Source organism: Ammospiza caudacuta, chromosome 8, assembly GCF_027887145.1.
Source record: "Ammospiza caudacuta isolate bAmmCau1 chromosome 8, bAmmCau1.pri, whole genome shotgun sequence".
Lineage (NCBI taxonomy): Eukaryota > Metazoa > Chordata > Aves > Passeriformes > Passerellidae > Ammospiza > Ammospiza caudacuta.
Window position 1 is genome coordinate 18,256,541 of NC_080600.1, and position 24,902 is coordinate 18,281,442.

At 45.9% G+C, this 24,902-nt stretch overlaps 2 protein-coding genes across 3 annotated transcripts in view; one reads left to right on the forward strand and one right to left on the reverse strand.

Annotated features, from left to right (window-relative positions):
* Window positions 1–10,587, reverse strand: part of CCNYL1 (cyclin Y like 1) — a 36,987-nt gene extending 26,400 nt beyond the window's left edge. The window contains exon 1 of the mRNA XM_058809305.1: window positions 10,347–10,587. Coding sequence (XP_058665288.1) covers window positions 10,347–10,587 — 241 coding nt within the window. The remainder of the gene's footprint in view (window positions 1–10,346) is intronic.
* A 10,008-nt stretch (window positions 10,588–20,595) lies between these two features.
* On the forward strand, window positions 20,596–23,872 carry METTL21A (methyltransferase 21A, HSPA lysine). 2 transcript variants are annotated; one of them, XM_058809795.1, is made up of 3 exons: window positions 20,596–20,817; window positions 22,007–22,118; window positions 23,144–23,872. In XM_058809795.1, the coding sequence occupies exons 1-3, from the start codon at window positions 20,671–20,673 to the stop codon at window positions 23,539–23,541; spliced, it is 657 nt and encodes a 218-aa protein (XP_058665778.1). In that variant the 5' UTR covers window positions 20,596–20,670; the 3' UTR covers window positions 23,542–23,872. The 2 variants fall into 2 exon arrangements, with proteins under 2 accessions (XP_058665778.1, XP_058665780.1); XM_058809797.1 differs by having other exon boundaries at window positions 23,017–23,253.
* Window positions 23,873–24,902: the final 1,030 nt, after the last annotated feature.

The window sequence follows — 24,902 nt, forward strand, 5'->3', positions numbered from 1 at the left end:
AGAATAACTGGGTAAGTCAGGTTAGGACGGTTCTCAGAGGTCTCCAGTTCAACCTCTTGCTGAGAACAGAATCAGCTTTTGGTAGAACATGAGGCTGCTCAAGGTTTTACTGAGCTGAGCCTTGAAAACTTCCAATGAGGGTCTACAGAGCCTAGATCACCTTTCCCATTTGGGGACTAATGTCTACAGGGCTATGAGACTCACTATGGAATGGGAGGGAAGAGCTTGTAGGACTGTACAAGTCTTGGGCCATATTTAGGGAAAGGCAGCAAGGGAAACTGGGGAGGAAAAAGCACAGGAAAACTGAAGGAAAAGGGCACTGAAGTCAGTAACTCCTAACACAGGACCCTGTGTTTCTCCTTGGTGAATTTCATAGGGTTGGTGCTGGCCCAGTGTCCAGGTCCCTCTGAATAAGCAGCCTCCAGCACAGTGCCTGTTGGCTGCCATCTGCAATCGGGGCATCCTCCATCACCTCCTCCAGGTCACTGATAAACATTAAGCAGGACAGATGCTTTTTTTCCCAGGGAAGAGACAATACAGGATAACACCCATCCTCCCTCGCCTCATTAAAGAAATACACTACTATCTTGACTTCCCCATGGTTTTGATTTACTTTGAAACCACGTGACTTGTTAATGCTCAATTCTTACACTGCTTCTGCCTCTCTTTGTGCTCTGCCAGTCCCTATATCTATGCCCCTCACATGCCAGAAATCAGGTCTAGTACTAAAAGCACAAGAATGAACATAACCAACTTTCATCCCAGACAAGATGTCTCTGCAATGTCCTCTTGTCATTCCAGGCAAGAAGATCCACAGCACTGCAGCATGCACCAAGTGACACAAAATTGACAAGGCCACATGAGTCAACCCCCTGAGCCAAGCAGACCCACATATTTAAGGAGAGGAACAGAACTGAAAGGATCACAGACCTCACTGGCTCCAGTTCCATACTGGCTCTGCCAGACACTTTCGGCTGGATGAAGGCAGGTGTGTCGGCAGCCACAGCACATTAAACCCACAACACAGATTACACAACCAGAGTTAAGATACTAATAGTCCAAGACACATCACACAGCTCCCAGTATGAAATCCCAGCAGAAATGATCAAGACCAACTGTAGCTGGGTTTGTTATTCCAGGATAACACAGTCCGAGCAGACACAGTGTACCTGCTTTGGTCTGGCAAGAGACTGCAAAGAAAGATGCATTTAACAGACCACCTTCCTGCAGCTTTCCCCTTAGAAGCTGCCAGAGAACTTTAACCATCCTGCCTGTGCCATTTTCCCTGGACAATGCTTTTTCCTAAGCAATGGAAAAAGCAGGCATGTGATTTGCTCGTCCTGAACTGCCAATGTTGCTCATGAAGTACCAAAAAGCAACAGCAATACAGCTGAAGGAAACATAAGGCAAGAGGCAGATAAGGGCATGAGCAGAGGTAAAATTTAATGGGAAACAGCAAAAGAAAAGGCAGAGGAAGAGATAAATCTGTCTGCAAACAATTTGACTCACAACCAAGCACAACTCCTAATACTTCATCCTGGCAGCACTTATGAGTCCAAAGCCAAGATACTAGCCCTGAAGGGAAGGGTAAGTCCCGAGTAGGAGCTGCATCAGAAGTTGTATGACAGAAAACTCAAGCTTCACAGTAAGCTAACAGAAAAAGAAAGCATGTATGACACAGGGTAAACAGGAATAATGGGAATTAAAACATGCAGAAACAAGAAAGAGAAATGAAAGGATGATATAAAAAGCAAGAAAACAGCCCCAGAACATTTTTGTTTTAGAGGCTATTAACTCAATATAAATCAAAACACTTTCTATCAGACCCTCACACTTACTGATAAAGAGGTGAGAAGGGAAGATTCCCACCAGAAATTAGGTCTATGAGAGCAGGACAATAATGCTGCTACACAAGGGCCCTCCACCTGTCCGAGAACAGTGTGTTAAAAACAACCTTTCCCCTTATTTCCCTGCATGCCTCAGAGCCATTTACTCATGTGTACTACCAGGCTGGTCAGATCACCCTGAGCCTGCTGCCCCCTGCCACCGTTCCCCCTCCGAGGAATCCTTGCAGCTGCCTGCACTCCAGACAGTCCCAGCCACCTCTGCTGCGGCTGCTGTGCACATACAGTCCCCACAGGGCACAACACAGCGACTTCAAGGCAATCCTCTGCCCTAGCTCAGCATCTTGCATCCTTTCCATAACACAAAATCCACATCAAGACTTTATCCATGCCATGTAAGAATGTGTGTAGGTTTTAGGAATTTATTATGCTAGCTACTTATCTATGGTTTACACACATCCACGGGTGACTTCTAATTATTACAAACACATTTTACACATTGCATCCTGCTACATGTATTATCCCCTGAATAAAGCTGACAGTCAAAGACGACAATAAGTAGCAGCCCTTTGACAATTTCACTACTCCAGAACAATAAATTACTGCATTTCCTTTAACAGTTTTAGCCTCATCCTTTGCTTCGCTAGACAGCAGTAACATTTTGATACAGCACAACTTTAAAGCATTAAATAATACAATAAATTCTTTGCTGTAAATTGTGTTTTGTCACTTGCCCAATGACTTACTAGCTGTGACTAATGCTTGAGTTCCCCCTATATTTCGTTACCTTATACTATAAAGATGCAAGCCACTTAACACTGCCAATAAAGATATAAAAAATAAAACAAATTAGATGAGCAAATCTGCCAATCCATTTCAGAAAGTCTGTTATTCCTAACAATAATTTTATACAAAATTATTTCCCCTTCAAATTATGTTACTCTATTTTTTTTCCCAGAACCTTTTAGGAAAAAGTTACAACTCTGGTTTCTACATTTAACCTGCTTTGTTTTGTCCCAGCCACTCCAAATGCACCAGAGAGGCCAGCATGCATAGCCTGCTTTCTATTTGCAACTCTCCCTGTTGAAAGATTGTTAAAAGATTATTTCTAAATATTGTGAATTTACACAATAGACACAGAAGGACACTTTATAGCTATTTAATAGATGTCAGTTAATTTTTATGGCACTACTACAGAAGCAGTAATATCATCACCAATACCCAGCACATATCTAAGCATACACTGCTATTTTGGAAGGATGCAGAAATCACTTCAATATACAATACAAACAAACTCTTAATTAGGAAGGAATTATTTGCTCTTTTACACCACACTCAAGAGCTGGAATGGAGAATCTGACAGAGTAAACATTTCAAAATTGCTATTAAAATCAGAAGACTTTAGATAGCAAAAGTGAAGATAAATATTAAACACTGGATGGAGACTACCTAGAGTTTAAGTAATCTGTTAATTTCTGTGGACTAAAAAAAATCAATACCATATTAATATGTGTTCTTTCATTTCTCAAAGTGCAGGAGTATGCGCACCAGTGTGTACAGCCTCCCCAGGGCATCCCAAAATGTTCCTATTGCACCCTGTTCACAGACCCAGCTGGGGAAACATGGCTGAGATCTGTTCCACACAACACCACACAACACAACACCCTCCCTTTCTGGGACCAAACAGAGCCAGGAGGCTTCCACATATTTCCTGATGTACCTGCCAGGGTTACAGGCACTTCTACAGATTTTAGCCAAGGCAGGGTATCAGGAGTGCCCCAAATTCCACAGCAAAAGCAGGTTAAAACAAGTTAAAACAGTGGTAAACAAGATGCCCCTAAGATTTTACCTTTGAACTAGAAGGAAAACAGTAGCTCATAAGCTAGATTGTGGAAGTAACTAATGTTTTGTTAGGGATGTGTTCCTGTACTGCATTTAATTTAGGACCATTTAAAGGACAAAGAGAAAGAATTAGTTCTATGCTGTCACTTTTTATTCCCCACACCGACCTTCACACATAACACAACTCTCTATCACCAGAGGTTAAAGTCAAAGTCCACAGCTCTAATTTTCTAACTGATAAGCCAAAACAAAAAAAAAAAAAACAACCCAAAACCAAACCAAAACAAAAAACCAAGCCAAACAAAAAACCAAAAACAACCCCAAACCACCAAACCATACCATAGCAAACCAAATTTTGGTATACATTATAGAGCAACCAAATTTTAGACTCTTAGATCCATGCTGACAGCAGCAGGCATAAGGAAAGCCTTCCCATAACACTCTCACATGTTCTCTGCCTCGCTTCCAAGCCATGGTTCAGAAAGCAGAACAGGTGAGTACCAGAAATTCCAGTCTCAGGTTGTGTCTGCAGGTGACCAAAGCAAGGGACACTGCAGTGTCTGCTGGTGTCACATGCCACCTGAAGGACTGGCATGTGGTACATTTTTCACCTCTTCCAATTGCTCGCATTTGCAAACTTCAAATGAAGCCTGGACCTTACCTGCAGTTTGTTCTGTAAATAACTACCCACATAACAAAACATGTCCAAGAGCTTTACAGAAAAACTTGTTTTAGTCTTTGAAATATACTGGCATTCAGGAGTTTATTATCTGAGCCTGACTGACACATTTCATAACTAGCCAGTGTTAGTTTTCACTAAACTGGAAAAAAAATCAACAATGTTTGATTACTGCAATGATTTGAGATCTTTCCAGAACCACAAACAGAAGCAAAGCTGTGCTATGCACACACAGCTTGTCAAACAGTGTAGAATGCTGCTTGGCTGTTAGGGGGATTTTTGTGTAAGCTGTCAAGGTAATCCTGATATTCATATCACCTGCAAGGAAGATCTTCAATTTTATTCACCTGGCTTTACTACAGATTTAAATACGTAGCACCAAGTTTCTTTAAGTCAGTACCATCCTCACTGATCTCTTGTAATCAAAACATTCAGAGTTTTCTTCTGAAAACATTATTTTTCTAGTGAGTGAAATAAAAGTGCACATTCAAACTCCAGATGTAGTGAAAAAAAAAACCCAGATAGGTTTAAAAATCTCAACATAAACTTGCTGGCAAGGATAGACAGATGCAAAGTCTGGGTTCTTCATGTTTGGTAGAATTTCCCTCCTGCCTCCCACAGTAACTTCTTCCTTCTCCCTGTATGTGGAAGAAGCACGGCTAGAAATGTAATTTAATGTGCAATATGAATCTGGGAGGAGAAGGGTTTTGTGTTTTGTTGGCTGTGCAAGAGTTCATTCCCTGTTAGTCAGCTTTTTGGTATGACCTCACCACAATGATGACACTTGAGAGAACACATACTTCTAGCCACTGAACTTCTGTAGTTCTACATCTGCCCTGCAGGTAGGAGGGAAAGCAGCAAATCTCCTAAAGAAAACCAGCAGAGAATAAGGATGCTAGAGGTAAGTCACACAGAATCAGTTAAAAAAAAAAAAGTAAAAGAAAAAAGTTCAGATTAAAATGAATTCAGTTTCCTTAGCTCTGCAAGTCTCATCAAACCCCTCTGATTATATATTTCCTTTCAATACCTGTTATGCTGAAAGCCTGAAAAACACACCAGAAACACAAATCAGCCTCCCTCCACATGAGCTTCATGTACACGTGTTCTATACCAACTATTCTTAAAAACCTAAGGTTTACTTGCTTGCTGCAAAAGTCTCCAAGACTTACTGAAGAGAAAAAAAGGATAGAGGATTCCTTAGTTGCCAGCAGTATCCAAGCATAAAAACAGAAATACAAATATTATGCTGCAGCAAGGAATTATTTTATTTCAAATTCCCAAGCCTATAGGTAAATTTCATTGCTGCTCCTTGATGACTTTGTGATTCAGTGATTTCCACTACAGGTACTTCACAGATTGTTTCTAGAGGCCATGGCATCAAGCTTTGTAAGGTAACAACATGGAAGGTGTTTCAGGCTTACAGAAAGTCTGTGATCTTGACAAATATGAAGTATTGGACTATCTGCAACTGCTACAAACACCTCTGTAATGAATGCCTAGTCAGTTTTTGGAAAGGGATACTGACAGTTATGGGGAACCAAGAGGGAGTCTAAGTTAGGTGAAAAACTCGGTGACTACAAGGAAAAAAGGAGAGGGAATACCAAGAAAAGGCATCAGAGCATCATTTGGTTTTTAGATCTGGCTTCATGTTTGTCCAAATAGACAACAGTATTTGTCAACCTATGCAGCTACAAATCTTCAAATAGAGAGGTACAAAATCCAACATAAAATGGTTAGGTCTTCCCTGCGACAAAACTGCTGGCATTAAAAAGCTGATACTTTGCACCAAAATGTTTTAACTTAACTAACATTTTAACTAGGATTTAAAAAAAAACCCCAACAACAAACCAACCCCAAACTAAAAAAAAAAAACAAAAAAAACAGGAAAAAACCTCCACTCACATGCCTGAAATAAGATGAAATTATATAAGAGAAACAAATGAACAGTATTTAGACCTTCTGCAAGGAGATTTACAGACAACCTGGTATAGACAACCAGATCACAGACAACCAATATATCCAAATATCTGTTCACCTTCAACACCGTTTAATAACTTCAGCAGGCAGACAACCTGAAGCTTTCAAGAGTTACTCAAGGCACTAGCCAGGTAAACCTTACTTACTACACCCCTCTTCAAAGTCCTCTTCCATTTGCTTTCCCATCTAACCTGTGTGTGATGATCACATCCCACTCAGCTCCTCTCCTGATCCCATCGGCTGTTCCCTCTCATCCTTGACTGTCCTTTCCCAGAAAATGGGAATGGAGAATGACTGTCTTGTCATCCTCCATCTCCAGCTATTCAGGTGAGGGTACCAGGTCACTTTGTCCCACCACTTCAGCAGGGCAGCACTCTTCCCCTTGGCTCAAGGCACTCAAACCTCTGCTCAAACTCAGTGAACAGCAGCATGGCAGGGAGATGATTTCAAGTACAAGTGAGAAACATCTGCCAAGCAAGGTCTCGTTCTAGTTTTATCCAAGGATCAAAGAATTTTTGAAGTAGTAGATATATGTTTAAACATAGGAATCTAGCAAGAAAGTGTCAGCCGTAAGAAGCTCTTCCCCTACATAACAAGAAAAAAATCTCACGGAAAAAAAAAAAGAAGCCCAAAATAAAGATTAGCAGACACTCATTTGGAGGGGAAAACCCAAACAACCAAACAAACCCAAACAATCAAACTAAACACCATACCAATCACCACAGCCCACTAAAGGGCACACTAAGATGAAAGAGCTACCATTACTAAAACTAGATAGGAAAGCCTTTCTGGTCAATGCAAACTGTGTTGAACTGTTCATTTAAGGAACACTTAATGCTCAGCTGAAAAGTCAGCTAGCTGCTTTAGATTCATGGTAGACTTTGATATTTAATATTAGCAGTAGGCATGAAACTATTTGGAAGAAATTTCTGTTTTCAAAGTTATGTTTATTCCCTGTTTACTTAATCCAACTTGCCTTAGCATGTCAAGCCACAAATACAGGCTTATTTCTTGTTTGGAAAAAGCATGCACCAAATAGGTTATGGCTCAGGATCTTGAGAGCCATAAAATACAAGGTCATGCTTTAAATTCTCTTAGTAGAGGATCTGACAAACCTTTCCTGTTTGAATTAACCTTTGCTGAAACATGAGGCTTTCAGTTTTACTGTGTGTTTTACCTCCATTCCACCTACCACTGCTTTTTTGTCATACATAAATACCACATTGTAGTTTGTCCATTTTAAGAAAGTGAGAATTTTCTTGTTTCCTTCTGATCTGATACAGACAATTCAAGCAGTGCTGACTGGAAAGTAGTGCCTGTTAAGGACAGAGTGCTGGAGAAGCAACAGATTCTTCCTCACAGGTCTGTGCTCTTAGTGAGGATTACATTCCACTCGCTATGGAAGAGCAACACAAAGCTATAAAACAACACAAAACAAAAAGGCCAAAGCTCAGATGGTAACTTCTGCATTCCTGATACAACCAAAACATTCAATTTTAGCAAAGCAAGTGCAAAAGTACTTAAGACAGACTTTAGAACAACAAACAACATAGAGGTAGAAACTTAAGGAATGAAGCATCTCCATCCCATTGGGATGCTAGCTTTCAGATATATTTAGCTGTTTTCTTAGAAACTCCTAGAACTGAGCAGCACGGAACAAAAATAGCCAAAATGATCTTGACTTTTTTTCCTTGCAGCTTTCTCTTTTCTCCCTGCCAAAGGATTCAAGACAAGGGCAGTCAGTAGGTTCTCATCCTCCCATTATAGACCAGGTTTGCATCTTAGCCTATGATCTTATGCAATAATCAACTACAGAAATACATTTTATCCCCCAAATGAAAACAACACTTTCTAGTAGTCAAGAGCACAGAAACATGCAGGCTGTCTGCATGGTCTGGGTATGCCAACAGCTTTTACATCCTACAGTTTAAAAGGAATAAGCATTGCTATCTGGTGTATTACAGATTTATTCTTTCATAGGAGGTATTAAATTAAACAAATAGCTGTCTCACTTCTAACTTTGTCATAAAGTCTGGATCATAACACTTGATTTCAGACTTCATAAGTAGTGCTTTACATTTTGAACTTAACTTCTTCAACTCTATCCAGGGACTGCTTTGTAACATTCAAAAATCAATACAAGAAGTTTTACTTTTAAAATTGACCATCCTGAATTTTATTTTAATAAAGGTATCAAACTTTGATATTTTCTGCACCCCTAAAGAGTTGTATCAATCAGAAAACTTCAAATATCATCTATCACTTGCAGCAGATCAACTTTGGATGGCAACAGTGAACCACATACCACTGTAAAAGTAGTCTTTAAAATCATCTTAAACATATACCACTTATGCAGTTCTAATTCTAGGATTATCTCCCGCCTGAAGACTCAAGTTTCTATAGCCACAAAAGTAAAATTTGTGATAGACAGCTAGTATTTTATTCTTGGACAATACACCCTTATTCAGGCTTGCAAATTAAAAAAAAAATTAATACATCTCTACTTCAAGGCCAGTCCTGAAACATGGATGAATTCACAATTAAATCTGTTACTTAGCACAGCTGACATGATCACGTACTAAAGATTCAAACAAATACAACCCTTATTCCTGAGGAGATTTGTTCAGCTTAGGCATTTTTGCTTGGCTTATTAGAATCTCTAGAGATTTTAGCTCCTCCTCCCCTAATGAGTTGAGAGAGTTCTGTAATAATCTTCCTGCAAAAATGAAGGTTTATTTCTCCTAGGCAGCAAACATAATTTCTACTATTGCACAGCTGTCTCAGAGGAGGTCCAAGGGGCTGACTGTTCCATCTCATTTCTGGAACAGCTGCACCATATGGTGCTGTGCAGAACCCTGCAAGTTGAATAACTCCATTTCTGAAGGTCTCCTCACACTCTTCTGCAACGAGTCTTGATAGCAAAATTTTTTTTAAGTTCAAGAAGAGCACGGATTACACGGATTAGTGATTATTGTTATTGTACGCACCGTACATTAAAGATGTCAGGCAGACTATCTTTTTCCAAGCGAATCGTTTTCGCAGAGGTGTGGTTATAATTGCAAAGAGGAAAAGCAAGATGTTTGTTAATTAAACTAAGTTTTGAATATCATGAGGTGCTAGACTGCACCGCGCGGCTGCGGCAGCAGCAGGAGCACCCCGAACCTGTTACAGGCGTGGGGAGCCCCTCGGGCAGCACGGCCCCGCGGCTCTCCCGGCCCGGCAGGAGATGCCCACAGAGCGGCTCTGTGAGGTACCAGCGCTCCGGGTGTCACTGCGAGCCATCTGAGCAGCACGCACGTACCTTCCCATGAGTCCAAGGAAAGCAAGCTGGGAACACCGAGAGCTACGCGACAAGGAGCGCCGGTGTAATGAGTCCACAGTTACAACCCCGCACAGCCAGAGTATAAATTACTCACGTCCAGCACGGTGATGTCATATGCACACAATCTTTGTAATTCTTAATTCCCTTACTCCCCACACACCCTCTTCCTTCCTCCTGTTCAACAGAGACTGGAAATGCAGCAGCTTTTGCCATCTGCCCTAACACTACGGCCGAGTCACGAATCCATAGTTAAGGAGAAAGGAGCAGCAAGACTTCTCCGCCTCAGCCAGGAGCACCCGGGGGCTCTGCCACGTTCTCCTCTTGCTCCCCGACCCCCTCTGCGGGATCCGGGCAGGGCCGGGCGCTGCCCGGCAGGGGAGGCGCTCCCGGCCCGGGCGGGGACTCGCCGAGCGGCCCCAGGCTCGTCCCGCGGGCGGAGGTCCCGGCCCGCAGCCGGACCCGCCGGGGCAGTGCCGGCGCCGTGACAGCCGCGGGGAACTTTGGCTGGGGCGCGGAGCGGGCCGAGCCCCGCGGGGCCGGCGGGACCGCGCTGCCCCCGCCGCCGGACAAAGGGGCCGCGCCTCGGGCCGCCGGTGCCCCCCGGGTGCCCGCCCGGGCGGAGCGGCGGCACCGAGGGCACAGGGATGCGGTGCCCGGCGCTCCTCGCCCGCCCGCCGCTCACCATCCGGGAACTCCCGGTCACTGATGTGCTGGAGGTGGGGGCCGCCGCCGCCGCCGGGATCCGAGTCCCCCGACTCGGCCTCCGCCGACCCCGAGCCGCCGCCGCCGCCGCCCGCTGCCGCCGCCTGGTACGCGTCCGCCCAGCGATCGGGCCCCGGCGCTGCCCCGCCGCCGCCGCCGCGAGCCCGGCTGAGCTTGGGGCTGGCGTCCGGGGATACGCAGCAGGTGACGGTGTTGCCCATGGAGCTCGGAGCTCCCCCGCCGGGCCCCGGCTGCGCGGCTCCGGGCTGGGCCGGGGGAGGGGAGGCGGGCGCAGGGCGGGTCGGAGCGCGGGGCGGGCTCAGCGCCTCCGCCCCCGCCCCGGCCGCGCGCGGCCCCGCCCGCCCCCACGGCCGCGCGACCGCCCCGCCGCCTCCTGCACGCGGCGAGCACAGGCCTCGCGCGAGCGCCCGCCGGAGGGAGCCCGGGCCCCGCCCCGCCGCCACCCAATCGCCTCCCGCCGCGGCGCCGCGTGACGGCCGCTCCGCCAATGGGCGCGGGGCTCGTCACGCGGCCGCGGCCGCGCCCTCCCCCGGCCCGCGTCTCCGCCCTCCCCTCCCCGCGCCTTCCCCACGCGCACGCGCGCACGCACCGCCGGCCGCGAGGCCTCAGACGCGCCCCCGTGGCCACGCCCGCTCGGCGCCGCGCGCTCGCTCCCGCCCCCGGGGGGCTCGCGTTGGCCCGGCGTGCACGTGCCGCGGGCGCGCCGGGAACGGCCGTGCGGGAATGCGGGAATGGGGGACAGCGAGGGGGACAGCCCGGGGACAGGCGGGAGACAGGCAGGGGACAGCCACTCGCAGGAGCACGAGCCACAACGCCCGCGGTGCCCCGGCGCAGGCCCGCGAGCTGCAGCAGCCCGTGGCCGGCCTCTCCCCTCCCTCTAAGGGGCTGAAGGGCTCCCGGGCCGGGGCAGCCGCTCTTGCCGTGCGCGGTATCGGTCCGGGAATGCCACACTGCACGGGGCCGCCCGCATCCCCAGGGAGCACTCAAAGTCCCCAGCAGCTGCGGATTCGCTTGCTGAGTTTCAGCTACCTGAGAGCTCCTCAGAGGACTGGAATGTTCAAATACACTCCAGGGAAGATGGATTAGAGGGCGAGATACCTAGAGCAGTCAGAGGCCCTGATAAAGGCAAACATGCGTTGTTCTGCAATGAAACAACCCACTATCGCTACAAAAATTTAACTCTGGCCCCCGATAAGAAGAATGGCTCTGCAGAAGACTTAGGAACACACAAAAGTATTACAAAACTCTGCTATCATGCTGGCAGTTATTCCAAAGATAAGCAGGCTCAGGGTTTTACTCCATTTTGTAGGAAAAATCCCCATGTTGGCTCTCCCATGTGATGACAAACACGGGAGTTTTTGGGCAAACCATGTGTAGTTTCGTTGAAGAGAGGAAGTCAGAGATGCTGTGTTTCCAGAATTTGTACAACTTAATCCCAGGCACAATAAAATGACAGACCAAATGATTTATAGTCTTATATGAGGATTATTCCCTCAGACTGATGAATGATACCTTTTCACTTACCAGCAATTTCTCTAAACTGTGTTAGCTAAGCCTGTCTGCATGCTACTGACAGTTTGCAAAGCCTTGTTACTCCAGAGGAATCTGACCTTGCTGTGGATTACACCAGGGCCTTGGGGAAGATTTGCTTTCAGCTCTTCCTGAACCACTTCAGGCCAACTGAAGTCCTTCTGCAGCCTCTGCACTCTGCTTGGAAAGCTGTAGGCCAGCCAGTCCTGCTCCCAGTTCTAGGTAGGGCTAGGGTGGAACAGGAGACAGACCTGGGCCAGGGAGAGAAAAAGGGTTTTAATGCAAAATAGCCATTGAGAGATTGGTATTTTCTTCCCTCTGGCATTGCACTCACTGTTTTTTTGTGAGCATGGTGGGAAAAAGAAGAAGCTAGAGGGTTGCTGTGACTTATTGAAGTAATTAATTCTCAAGCAAGAATAAGAGTTGGCTTGCATCTGCACTCTTTAATATGAAAACTGGCCTAATTTCCTCTTGCATGAGAAGAGCAATACCTTCCCTCACTCTTTGCACCTGGCTGACTATTTTCTGGAGAGGCTGAGCAAGCTGCACTCCTGCTGCACTGCTGGGCCCCTTCCAGGGGCTCCATGCCGCTGGAGGTGAGCTGCTCCATGCAGAGCAGTGCTAAGAGGCACAGGCAAACCTGCTCACCTCAGCAGGACAGCAGCCATGCCCAGGGTCCGTGCCCAAAGCCAGTCTGTCTGCTCCTGCAGCCGTGGGCTGTGGGGCTGCCTGGCTTCAGCAAAGGGCGCTGCAGCTGAGCAAGTGCCTCGGGGCATCCCAGCAGCAAGCTGGGACCTCTGCTGACCCTCAGCTTTGGAGCAGCCTCGAGGAAATCCTTTGCCAAAGCTGCGGTTTGGGCAGTGGAAAATCCTTGTTCAAGGGTGAGGAAGTGAGCAGGAGTGGCTCACTGGGCAGCTGAGCACCAGGACCCAGCCTTTGGGGCCAGGAGCCAAAACCCCACGTACTTGTGCCTATAGGTGAAAAATTCTGGGAACTCAGGAGTGGCCAGAGTGTGTGATGTGCCTCACTGCTACTTGGGTGTGAAGGTTTTGGTTCCTCTGCCTCACAGAGGCTGAAGTTTCCTGTGGGTTTCATACTTGTTCTCAGTGTGTAATTCTGCAAAGGGGGAGAGACGAAGTCTGCTCTTCCCCTGCGCTACTGCTGTTGTGGAGTATCAGGATTTATACAAACCTGCAGAGGGAGGAAAGAAATCAGTAGTCTGTTTCCCTGTGAGGACTTATTCATGTAGGTCTTAAGAAGAGGAAGCTGAATTTAATCCCTGGAAGTCACAGAAACAGCAAACTGTTCCACCTCCTTATCATTCCAGAAGTTAAGCTTCCGCTTCCACATACCTCAGTACACCAGTAAAGAGTAATTTTCCATATCTGTGCATGTTTTCATTTAGCTGCAGTGATGAGGAATATTCATTTCCTGTTCCATTTTGGCAAAGTAACTCTTAAAGTCTTAATTCAGATCTGACTTACCAGGATAATATGACAAAACCTGTTGCTGTGTGTATTTTCTGCAGAACCAGGTGATCCTGTTAATAGGTGTAGTCTGAACAATGCCCTGCAGAAATGAAAGACATTATCTTTTACTTAACATTCTATTGACTTACTGCTATAGCAATACGCTGAATACCCTTTATCATGACTTGATACTGGTCCTGGTTCTCTTCCTATTTTCTGTCTCATCTTTCTACTGTTTTGCTTGATTTACCCCAGTGAATCATCAGACAGTTTCCATTATTAAAAAAAATCAGTTACTTTGATGTTCAATGGGCAGATCCACATTTTGCATAAGCAGGCATTTTGGATGGCGGATCGTGTCAATACTGAATGTCTGAGCTGAAAATAGCTTACTATGGACTGTCTGGATTCAACCTCTTCTCCTCCTGCCCCAGAAAGAGATGCGTGTGCCATGGGACTCTCAATTACCACCCCTTGTCTCTGAGCAGGGCACCCACTGGGCAGCAACCCTCCTGTGCTTCAATTTTCACAAAAAGGAAAGGAAAGTAACTTTCAAAAATGTGAGAAATTAATCCTAATTTAAGCCCTCTCAGGAAGTTGCTGCAAACTTCAGGAGAGCTCCACACAGCCTTTAAGGAAGGCCAGACAGCACCTTGAAACAAACCCTAAATCAGATTGTGATGGCAGCCAAAGCAGTAGTGACCTCTGCTACTAATATGCAGAGATTAGAAAGACCTGTGGTTTATTCTGAATATACAAAGGACCAGACTTGCTCCTCATGTTAGTCTAATGAGGTTAGAGGAGCAATACCCTGCCAACTACTCCAAGTGAGGAGCACACCCTGCCAACCACTAAATGCAGCTTCTGAGCTATAAACTTAACTATATGTATAATTATTTGCAGGATGCATAATAAATGAAGACTACCAGGCTTGACACGATTAATATTAGTGCTACCAGCTGTGTTTTGGCTTGTGGACTTGCAGGGGGAGGTAATTCTGTCTCTTTACTTGGCCCATTTGCTGAGTACATGGGAGCTGCTGTCTGCTTGCACTTCTCAGACAAGTCTTTACATTTCTTGCGATGGTTCCTTGTAGGCAGATTGGTGCAGATTTTTAAGTCCCTCTCTGAAATCTCAGCACTTGCATTCACAACCACACAAGCAGTTGTCCTTTGCCTCATTATGCAAAACCAGGCTACCCTTCATCTGCAAGCAGCAGTATCCCTAAGAGGAGATGTCTGAAGCCAAAGTTACCAGCTTCTTTATGAGTAATAACTCTTGAAAAATTCCCAACTCCAAGCATATGTTCTTGTCCACACCAACTGCAACAAGAAGATGAAAGTCTTCTAAAAGGCTTGAAATGAAATTGCAGAATTTCCTGTAAACTATCTAGCTTCACAGTCACCATCAGTCTCAGAAATGGAGAACGGCTCGTTGCACACACTTGGTTGTGCTTCACAGGGCCGAGAATCTTAAATCCAGTAAACTCTGTTGTTATCTTCACCCTGACTTGGTACTGCACATGCCTTTCCAAGGTCATGCACCTCCTTGCCTGTCTGCAGGGTGATGACACTAACTCTGGGATGGGTTTTGTTCAATTTCTCCCTTCTTAGAAAGTGTCACAGCTGGAGGAGGAGAGCTTTCTGATCTTACTTGGATAACTTGGAGAAGAGCCAGGGCTTTGTCTTTTCCTGGAAATGTAACTGCAGGAAGAATGAATCACCAGGTTGAACCTGTATAACCAACTGAAAACAAAAGCTCAGACTTCTGTGTCTCACTTGGAAATAATCGGGGGAAAAATAGGCATCCTGTTTTGAAAACCACTACCAGCTGACAGGACAAAAATGTTGCACATGTGATGTCTTTTGAAGCTGACAAGTAACCTAAGACTACAGCCACTTAAGGGAAAAATCCCTGAGCAAAACAGTAGTTAGGGAAATAGAATATTCCAATGTTTGGGGGAAAAAAGTAACCAGGGAGGTTATTCAGAACACCCAAGGTGGATTTTTAGTAGCCCTAATGTTTCACGCACTATTAAATCTCCTGTACTACCTTGGCTTGCAGTGAATACAAGCAAACCAGGGATGGGGAGCTATGTTTGATAGCATAAGGACAGACTGCAGTGCTGCTGTCATTGATTAAATCCCTCCTTTTGCCTTTGCTGCAATCTAAGATGTCATTACAGGCAATGCAGAAGCTGCTTGGCTGGCATGCGAGCATCTGGATCGCTGCAGGGATACCAACAGCACAGGCATGTGGGAGTAAACCTGTCTTTATCTTAGCTTCTCTCTTCTGCTCCTGCCTTTGTTTTGTCTTCAGGTAAAATAAAACCAGCTTGACAGTTACCAAAGACTAAGTTCATGATAATGGAGGCTTAGAACCTGAGAAGAAAATTTGAGATGAGCTGGAGGCAAGATGGAGGCCTGCAAAGCTGTACTTTGGGCTGGCAGAACCACCACTCTGATTTATCAAGTATTAGAAATAGCTGTTGCTGCAGGTCAGGGAGACAGATTTCTTCTGTGGAAAAGGAAAATGCTTTTCAGTATTTTAACACAAACTTTAACATGAATAGCTTTTCTCAGAAAAGTCTAACTGTGCTTGTGTAAGTCCTGCAGCAAGCTTATTTAGGGTAACATTCTGCAGTTCTAATTCCAACTCTGGGCCACCAAAGCCTGGACAGCGGTGCTAAGGGACCCTCCTTGTTAGTTTTAAGGTACCTGAAATTGTTTAGACTCAACTCTTCCATCTTCTTTATCGTCTGATGGATTTTCTTTCTAAGGACTCAAGAAGAGAAACACTGACAATACCATTAGAAATGACACTAAATCCCCCACATCTTTCATATACTTGGATTCTTCCTTCTTTTAAAAGGGTAACAGCTGCACTGAGGGAAATGCTTTTGCATCTATATGAATGCTATAGCTGTTGTCTGTGTGTTCGTATAATTGTTTTAAAATTGTTTAAAATTAGTTGTTAACTAGTTTTAAATTAATACAGTGCATTGCTTGCACTATAATTTCATCTCAAATTGCAAAACACTGCACCTATAGAATATATTATAAATTTCTCCACCTAATGTTAAGCTTCTAGATCCATTCTCAGACTCCACAAAAGGAAGGTTTTTGTAGCATTTTCCCTGCTCCATGTCTGTTCCATTTCCCCACCACAGCCCTGTGCCCCTGGAGTGCTGCTGGAGCAGCCTTTCCCATGTCTGCTCACGTGTCAGTCTTGCTCCATGGTTATGGACTCTCCCCTCCCAAGACCCAGCACTGGCATCTCGTGGCCTGGAGGTTCAGCAGCTGGAGATGTGGGTAAGGCTGTAGGTCTGTGAACATCTGAAAGTGGGGGGAGGTTTCCAGCAAATGAAGTGCAATTGGAAATCCAGTGGTTAGTCGTGAAGAAGAGCTTTCTCAGTTTGCTTTTTGTTCCTTAACTGAAACTTCAGAACAATGTCTGCTTTCAGACCTGCAAGACCTTCGAAAGCTCACTCACATAATTCTAATAAAAGCTAAGTGATCCTTCTGCAACAAGACATTTAAATAAACGTGGTGATTATATATGGCAGTTTATCAAGAGGCAAGGTTGAAGGCATAAATGTACTATTACTGATAGGAACAATTCCCTCTTCAGAGGTTCCAGAAACTTCCTGTGTTTCAGCTCAAGCACTTATGAAATGACATATCTTCATATTTTTGATCATTACTTCCACTGTTTAAATAAATTCTGTGTGTAAAGGAAATTAAATGCTAGATTGGATTGTACATTTATTTCAAGATTTCACTTTTTTTGCAAGGATCTTGCAGAAGCATCGGGTTCTAAGGTCTACTGATAACCCACCAGTTTCTGCAGAAAAAAAAAGTTTTCATTTTTAATTCACCCCATCAGTTTCAAAGATGGTCCAAATCACTTCAAGCTGAGGCTGTCTCGATTCTGCAACCGCAAGCTGTCATCAACCAAATTAATCTCTGCTTTATTCCCTTTGTATTTAACAGCAAGTGATTCACCACCCCATCTATTTTACTGATGTGGAGAATCTGGAAGATTCTTCTACTGGTGAAGATGAAAATGTAAAACTTGTTAAACCATTTCAGTGCTAGTCATTTGAATGGCTCCTTACAGTGATACATAGAAGAAAGAGAAAGACAGCTTTCTTTTCTGGGTTCTCCTTCATGCTTTGTGCTAGCTCTTGTTCACTTGGTTGATGAAAGCTCTTAGCAAAACAGATATTTTCACAAACTTTACTTCCAAGACAATTTTCATATTTCAGTGGAATGACAACCAGAAGTAGCTGCTGTTTATTTCGGGAGGAAAGGATTAAGCCAGAAGTTTCCACACAAATGCAGAACAGAACCATTTGGAATAAAGCGTTGCTGTCACAGGGTTATCAACAACACAGGTTTCTACTTAGAGTTTAAAAAAAATCAGATTGTTTCTATTTATATCTGCCTTTGCCTTGGTAACCAGAGACTGTGTGAGGGATGCAGTATTTTCCCATCATGGATGTCTCCAAAATCCATGCGCAGACATGCAGTGCACCCAGTGTCTGCAGAGCTACCACAAGAACTGGCACATTCTTTTCTCAGAGAGGATTTTACATACTAAGCAGCAAAGAGAAGATTGCAGTAAGAGTTATATTAGTATAGATTCTAAATAATTTGTACTCATTTCTATCTTACTTACTATGTTCTTTGATCTTTTAAGTATTTCAAGGACCACTGCGCTTAAACACTTTTTCTTAATCACCCCAAGCAGCTTACCCAAATCCGAGGTGGTGGGATTTACTCATAATTGGCTACATTATGCCTGCTTTATCAAGTGGTTGAATGAGGTGAGAATGGACTTGAATCGGTGTTTCTTCATACTTTAAATCATTCTTGCTTACCTTAAAATCAGCTGTTTCCTACTTCACAAGATTACCTGCAGCTTAGGTGTCCTTACAGCCCTCTGCAGTGCTCAAAAGCCAAACCAGGCTACGTTCTCACCACTGCACTGCTGTGCTGAGCTTTAGCCCTGCTGGGAGAAAGCCATTCCAGCTCTGGATATCTGTTTTAGCCACAATTCTGTGTTGCTGTGTTCTTCTTATCCTTTTACTGTCAGGAAAGGTAGAAGAAACCAAGTGTGTCTCTCTGTCACCATAACACCCAGTACTCCATTTTATTAGAAAATGGATGTGGTAAAATGAAGAGAAGGTAAACATAGGCTCAGAATGAATATGGGAAATCAGGGCCCTTACCGAACTTCTAGTGGACTCTTAATAGCTTCACTACCCAGTTATGATCTGGAAAGTAATTTCTGATCTTCTGTCTAAGGCTCATGGAAGTCAGTGGCAGAGCAACATTGTAGGGAAGAAGGGGAAATATTTCTGGGAAGCAGGGCAGGATTGGTAGAGAACCTGCTGCGCTCCTGAGATATTCAGGGATATCTGACTGATAAAATCACATTATTGGGATAAAAGCACTCACTGCATTGTCATCTTTGGGAACAATACATTTTCACATGCAGCCTTTTTTTACTCTAGTTGCTATTCAGCTAGACACTTGCTCTTATGAAATACTGCAGGTGAAGAAAACTCATCTGGGGACAGAAAGGAGGCAGTGGGAGCACTGGAGCCCTGCCTCACTCCTCATATTCTGGTTGGAGATCCCAGGGCTGGCATATGGTGCAGGAGGTGGAAGCTTTGTGCCATTTGGGAGTTTCCTTCTATTTGCCTGCTGATGTAGTTTAGGCAGAATGTAGGTGACACAAAAAGTCATTCAGAGTTCTTGTTTCAAATGTAATGACTCTCGTTGCTTTTTTTCCCACACTGCCTATATAAATAATTAAAAAAAATAATCAAGATAATAGCACAAGCAATTTCAAACTCTCAAAAGCAGGAATAGTGGAAAGGGACCAGCACTTTAGGACATAAAACCACAGAAAACTGAATCATCACACCTGTTCTGGCATGTTTATAGGGAGAAGTCTGAGTTGCCGTAAGACAAGTATGGACTGGTTTGGGGCAAGTGAAATTTTGGGCTCCATTCTCCTACAGGAGCAGAACCCTAAAACAGGCTTTACTCACTGTTACCCCTGTGCTACCTGCAATGATTCTCCACAGAGGTTTTCATGAGCCACTCGACAGTTTTTAGATGTAACCACATTTGCCTTTGACTCCTAGACAGATTTGCTGGTCCCTGTGGGAAAGAGGAGATGTTTTCTGGAGCTGGTTACAGTCCCCACCTTTGAGGGGCCGGCCTTGCCTCATGGGTGCTGTTACCGGGAGCTGTCAGGGCACAGAGCCACTGAAGATGGGGCAGGGAAGCTTTGTCCCCTGCCTCTGCCGCCCTGTGCTCCTCTCGGGGCTCAGGAGGCGGCTGCAGACACTGCGCCTTTTTGTGGGGCTGTGCCTCCAGGCAGCCGGAGCATGAGAGCTGCCAGGACACTTCCCCGGCTCTCCCAGGGCCTTTAGCGGTCTTTGGAGCTAGTTCAAGTAACACAAGAGAGGAGCACTGTGTTGTTTTGCCAAACAAGAGATTAAATGGAGCCAAAGGTGAAGAAACACAGCTGCACAAACAGCGCCGGGGAGCGCTTAAGCCACACGGCCAGCCGAGAGCAGCCCTGGCTGTGCTGCCTTGGTCGGAGCTCGACTGAGATCAGCACTGCTGTGCCTGGGCTGGGTACCCAGCGCCTGAGGGAGCGCTCCCAGGCTGGGACGAGTCCCTGCCGAGATACCGTGCCGGCAATGGAGGACGGGGCTTGCTGCGATGCACAAATGCCTTTCCCGGGCACTGCCTTCCAACCCCCGAAGCAAAAGCCCAAGGCTGGAACGGCAGGGAGGCAGTGGGGACAGCTGATAATGTCCCACGGCCATGGGGCCTTTCCCCCGGACCTTTCCGCGTGGCAGCGGCCGTGAGCAGGCGAGGAGTCCCTGCGGGCCCGGCCTCCCTCTGCAGGCAGCGCGGCGCTGCTCCCCTCGGGCCGCCCCGGGGCCTCCCCGCGCCGCGGGCCCCGGCACAGCCTCCCCGCCGCCTTGGCCCCCGCTCCCGCCGCGGCCGGGGGCAGCACCGCTCCGGGGCGCTTCCAGCCCAGCCCAGCCCCGCGTACCCGAGCAGTGACCGCCCTGCCTCGGCGGCTGAGCGCTGCCGCTCCCGCTCGGGCGCTGCGCAGAGGCGGTAGCGGGGCCGCGGCGCGGGCGGAGCAGGCGGGCGGGGCCGGGCCTGTCCCCGCGGCGGCCCCGGAGATCTCCTGCGCGGGGCTCGGGCAGGGCCTGCCCGGCGGCCCGGGCCATGCTGAGCCGGCGGCGGGATGGCCTTGGTGCCCTACGAGGAGGGAGGCGGCTGGACAGCGCGGCAGCTGCACAGCCCTTGGGCCACCTTCCACTTCGCCAGCCGCACCATCCGCCTCCAGCAGGACTGGCGGCGCCTGGGGGTGGCGGCCGTGGTCTGGGACGCGGTAGGTGTTCATGGCAAGCGCAGCCTTTCCGCACTCGGTGGCTTCCCGTGGCTCTTGCCGAGCTTTCAGATTCACCGTAGGAAATTAATTACCGTAGAATTGTAAAGGGAAGGCTTTTAATTTTTTTTTTCATGTTAGGAAAGAATATGTTAAACTATGCTTTACTTTTCCCTCTTCCCCCATAAGAGATCCTGCAGGAATGCAAGAGAGATGCACCATCCAAACCCTGCATAGCCAGTGCCCAATACAGAAAATATCCCGGATAACTCTCACCTCTTTCTTTACAGTGGCTGGTGATGTTAGCTTGGCACCTTTCAGAGCACAGCACAGATCCAAGCAGGACTGCCGATAGCCTTTATCTTGGGGATAGGAACAGTCCAAAACAGAGAGGTTTGCGATGGGTCCAAGGCCACAGCGCAGTTGCTCACAGCATCACTGCAGGAATCCAAGGGCTTCCCATCGGGGTGGATTTCAGTCCACACACAGATTGCACTTTTACCTTTTTAAAAGAAGAAGTATAGCATTTTCAGCAAACTTCCCAAATGAATTGGTGTACAGGGTTGCCGATCTTTCTGGACATCAGCTTTGACAGAACTTGCTGCGGGAGAGGTCCTTCTCAAGATCTATATAACATATAACATGCTATATACAACCAGCTAGAAGTGTCATTAGCTTACTTTCCCTGTGTCCTTCCTGAGGGCATACCAGTGTTGTGCAGAAACCTTTTGAAATATCATACAAGATACTGTGAAACCTTATTCTGGACTTTTGCAGTACTGGGTTCATTTGCTAGTATTTGACAACCCCTCAAACTTCCTTTGAGGAAATTTTTTCCAGGTACAATTATTGTATTTCCTTTCCAATACAACTTTTCCTTTCCAAATACAACTCTTTCTACCTCCTGCTAATGTTTGGGGATTCATGGAGCAGTTACCACATCTAAGTTGTAACCTCTGTGGTTCTTTTTTCCTTTTGCCAGTAGGAGTCTTCCATAAAACTCTATAAAAATTTCCATAAAGCATAAAAAGACTACAGGTGCACACAGGAGGTGGAGAAGTGCTGAACAAAGTTTGCTGCAGACCTGAAGCACCTGACCCTTCCTATAACCTTCTCCCTCAGGTTAAACCAGAAAGCCTGTGTTCAGTATGACTGAAACCCTGTGCCTAATCGTCCTTCTCTCTTGGCTTAGGCTGTTGTTCTGTGTGCTTATCTGGAGATGGAAGGCATTGATCTCAGGGATCGGTCTGTGATTGAGCTGGGAGCTGGAACTGGATTGCTGGGAATAGTGGTCACATTACTAGGTAAGGGCTTTTTTGTTGTCTGGTTTAAAGCAAATCACAAGTGTAGTAAAACTCGCTCTTTAACGTGTACATGCCTGGTGTAGAAGTGAGCACCAAAGCTGCGCGTGTGAGCTGTGATGGTTCTGTGGGTCATCTTCCTTCCTGGGTAGACTCAGAGCCCGCTGGGTATTTGTTGCAGCCATGGTGCCCCTGCAGTTTACTCTGTGGCAGGACCCTGTTGAGGCTGCTGCCTGTTGCCATGGCAGGCAGCTCAGCAGCATTCAGCTCTGCAGCTATTCCCCCCAGGGACAAGAGCTGTGCTTCCCCTCTTCCCCTTGTCCTCCCATGCAGATAAAGCTACAGACAGAAACCACTCTCTGAGCTTGCAAAAGCCTTTCATTAGCCTGGCTTGCACAGAGGGCATGGAGAAATGAAGTGATTTGCTGCTGATCTGTCTGTGGATGAAGCAGGAACTGGGTACTATGTTAAATTTGTGCAATCTTTCCCAGGTTAACTTTGTAATTCAAAGTTCTAGTGGCTGTGGAAGGTGCCTATTGAAATCATAGGAACAAAACAGTTTGACAAAATACAGTCAAGCCATGAAAAATCATACAAGCATAACTTTTGTCTGACCTGTGAAAGATGCTCTGTAGCTGCCTCTCTCCTATGGAAAAATATGGAATTGGAGCAGGTTAATTGTAACATCCCCTGTAATTTATTCTTTTGTCACATATAGAAAGGCCAAAAGTAACTCCTTGACTTTCATGCATTAAGAAAAAGCACCAGAAAATTTGGTTTTTTCCCTACCCAGCTTAATCTTCATACACTTAATATTCTTAAGTGACTGATGGAGGGTAGGATGTCTCTAGACAGGGGGTTTTTGCTTATTTTGTTCTTCTATTTGTTTGTTTTCAATCAGGCAGCTCAGAGGAGCTGTTAATGTTTAACAGGACCTAAGGAGTCTGCTGGAGTTAAGCATTGTATTCCACATGCTGCATTGAGGGATGTGGATTGTGAGTGTGAGCCATGCCCTCCTGTCCCCTTAGGTGCCCGAGTTACCATCACAGACAGAGCAGCTGCACTGGAGCTCCTGGAGTCAAACGTGCAGGCGAACTTACCCCCTGAACTCCATCCCAGAGCAGTGGTGAAGGAGCTGACTTGGGGAAAAGACCTGGATAACTTCTCTCCAGGAGCATTTGACTTAATCCTGGGTGCAGACATCGTTTATCTGGAAGAAACATTTGCAGAACTGCTGCAGACGCTGGAGCACCTGTGCTCAGAGCGGACAGTGATTCTCCTCTCCTGCCGCATCCGCTACGAGCGCGACCTCAAGTTCTTGAGGATGCTGAGAGAGCGTTTCTCTGTGTCTGAGGTCCACTATGACTCCAGCAAGGATGTTCATATCTACAAAGCACAGCGGGGTAGTCGCAAGGATGACTTGTGACTCTCTGCTTTGTTAATAAGCCACTGATGCTGTTCAATTCTCCCCTTTGTTTCTACTCAATACACTTGTTCCTGAGCATGAAATTGCAGTTGTGTTATTTCACTGGCTTCTTGTTCTGATGATCTTGTCTGATCACTGGGTCTGATACAGCAAGGATTGTACTTCTGTTCTGCATATTGAACCTCTGCTTCATATCTGAATAGAGTCATATCCAACATCAAAATTGTTATATCAAAAGGTATGTTGTCTGAAATCAAACCACATTTAACTTCTGGGGGAAACTTAAAGAGATTACAATGGGGTTTTTTCCCTGATTGCTGCCTTAACTCTAGAAAAGTAGGAGAGTAGGATGAAATAAAAGTAGTATGAAATAAAAGCTAATGCTCCAGCTCTAAATGCTTTAACTCTTCAGGACTTGTGCATCTTAGAAGTTGTGGTAAAAGAAACCACTTAAAAGGCAGAAAAGAACCAAAGGCAGATGCTATAAAGTTGTTTTATTGCTGTCACTACTGCGTTGAGGAGGCACAGTGAAACAAAGAACAAAATCCGGAGGGGCACCGGGAACAGGGGTTGCCAAGTAAGCCAGCTTAAAAATCAGTGTTATTTTTACCTGATTTGCAAGTGAGTGGGCTACACCTGCAGTACTGAAGCAGTTGTGGTTTCTGAGTTGTCCATAACAAGTCTGCCTCATACAGATCAAGGCTCCTTGGAGGATATACATGTGCACGTGTGCTGCTGGGAAAGTGCAACGAGGAAACTGAAGCTGTTCTTAAAATATCAAATCAGCCCTTGACTCTCAAAGTACCACTAGGTAATGTTCTACTTTGTGCCTTTGTTTGTGCTCCCTCTGTTTCTGAGGGCTGTTACTTAGGGCAGGAGGGTGCTCTGTAAAGTCTTTGCAGCAGGGGAAGTACTTACTCTTGAATTACTTGGGACCTTGGGGCAGTGTCTAGGTTTCAGAGTGCTTTCAGTGCACAGTGGTAGTTAAGACACTGCTCCAAGTAACAGATTTCATACCTTGAGCTTGTAAAACACATCTGTGTGTTTATCCCACAAGATCTGGGAATGCATCTTGCACCAGCAGCAGACTTCCTTCTCTTTCTAGTGGTGGAAGAATGAAATTGATGAAAACAATGGCTAACAGAAAACAGCTACAGCTCTAAATGCAGGAATTGCTTTAGTACCCTTTTTTGTGGGTGTGGATGTGGAACTTTTTTTGCTTTAAACTTAAACTCAAAAAGCCTCAGTTCAGGCTCAGACTTTGAGCATGTGTAGGTATTTGACACTGGCAACAGCAAACGGCTCAGCAGAGCAAAGCAGCTTTGGACCATGGGCATTTTGGAAGTTTTTGTCACTTTTGC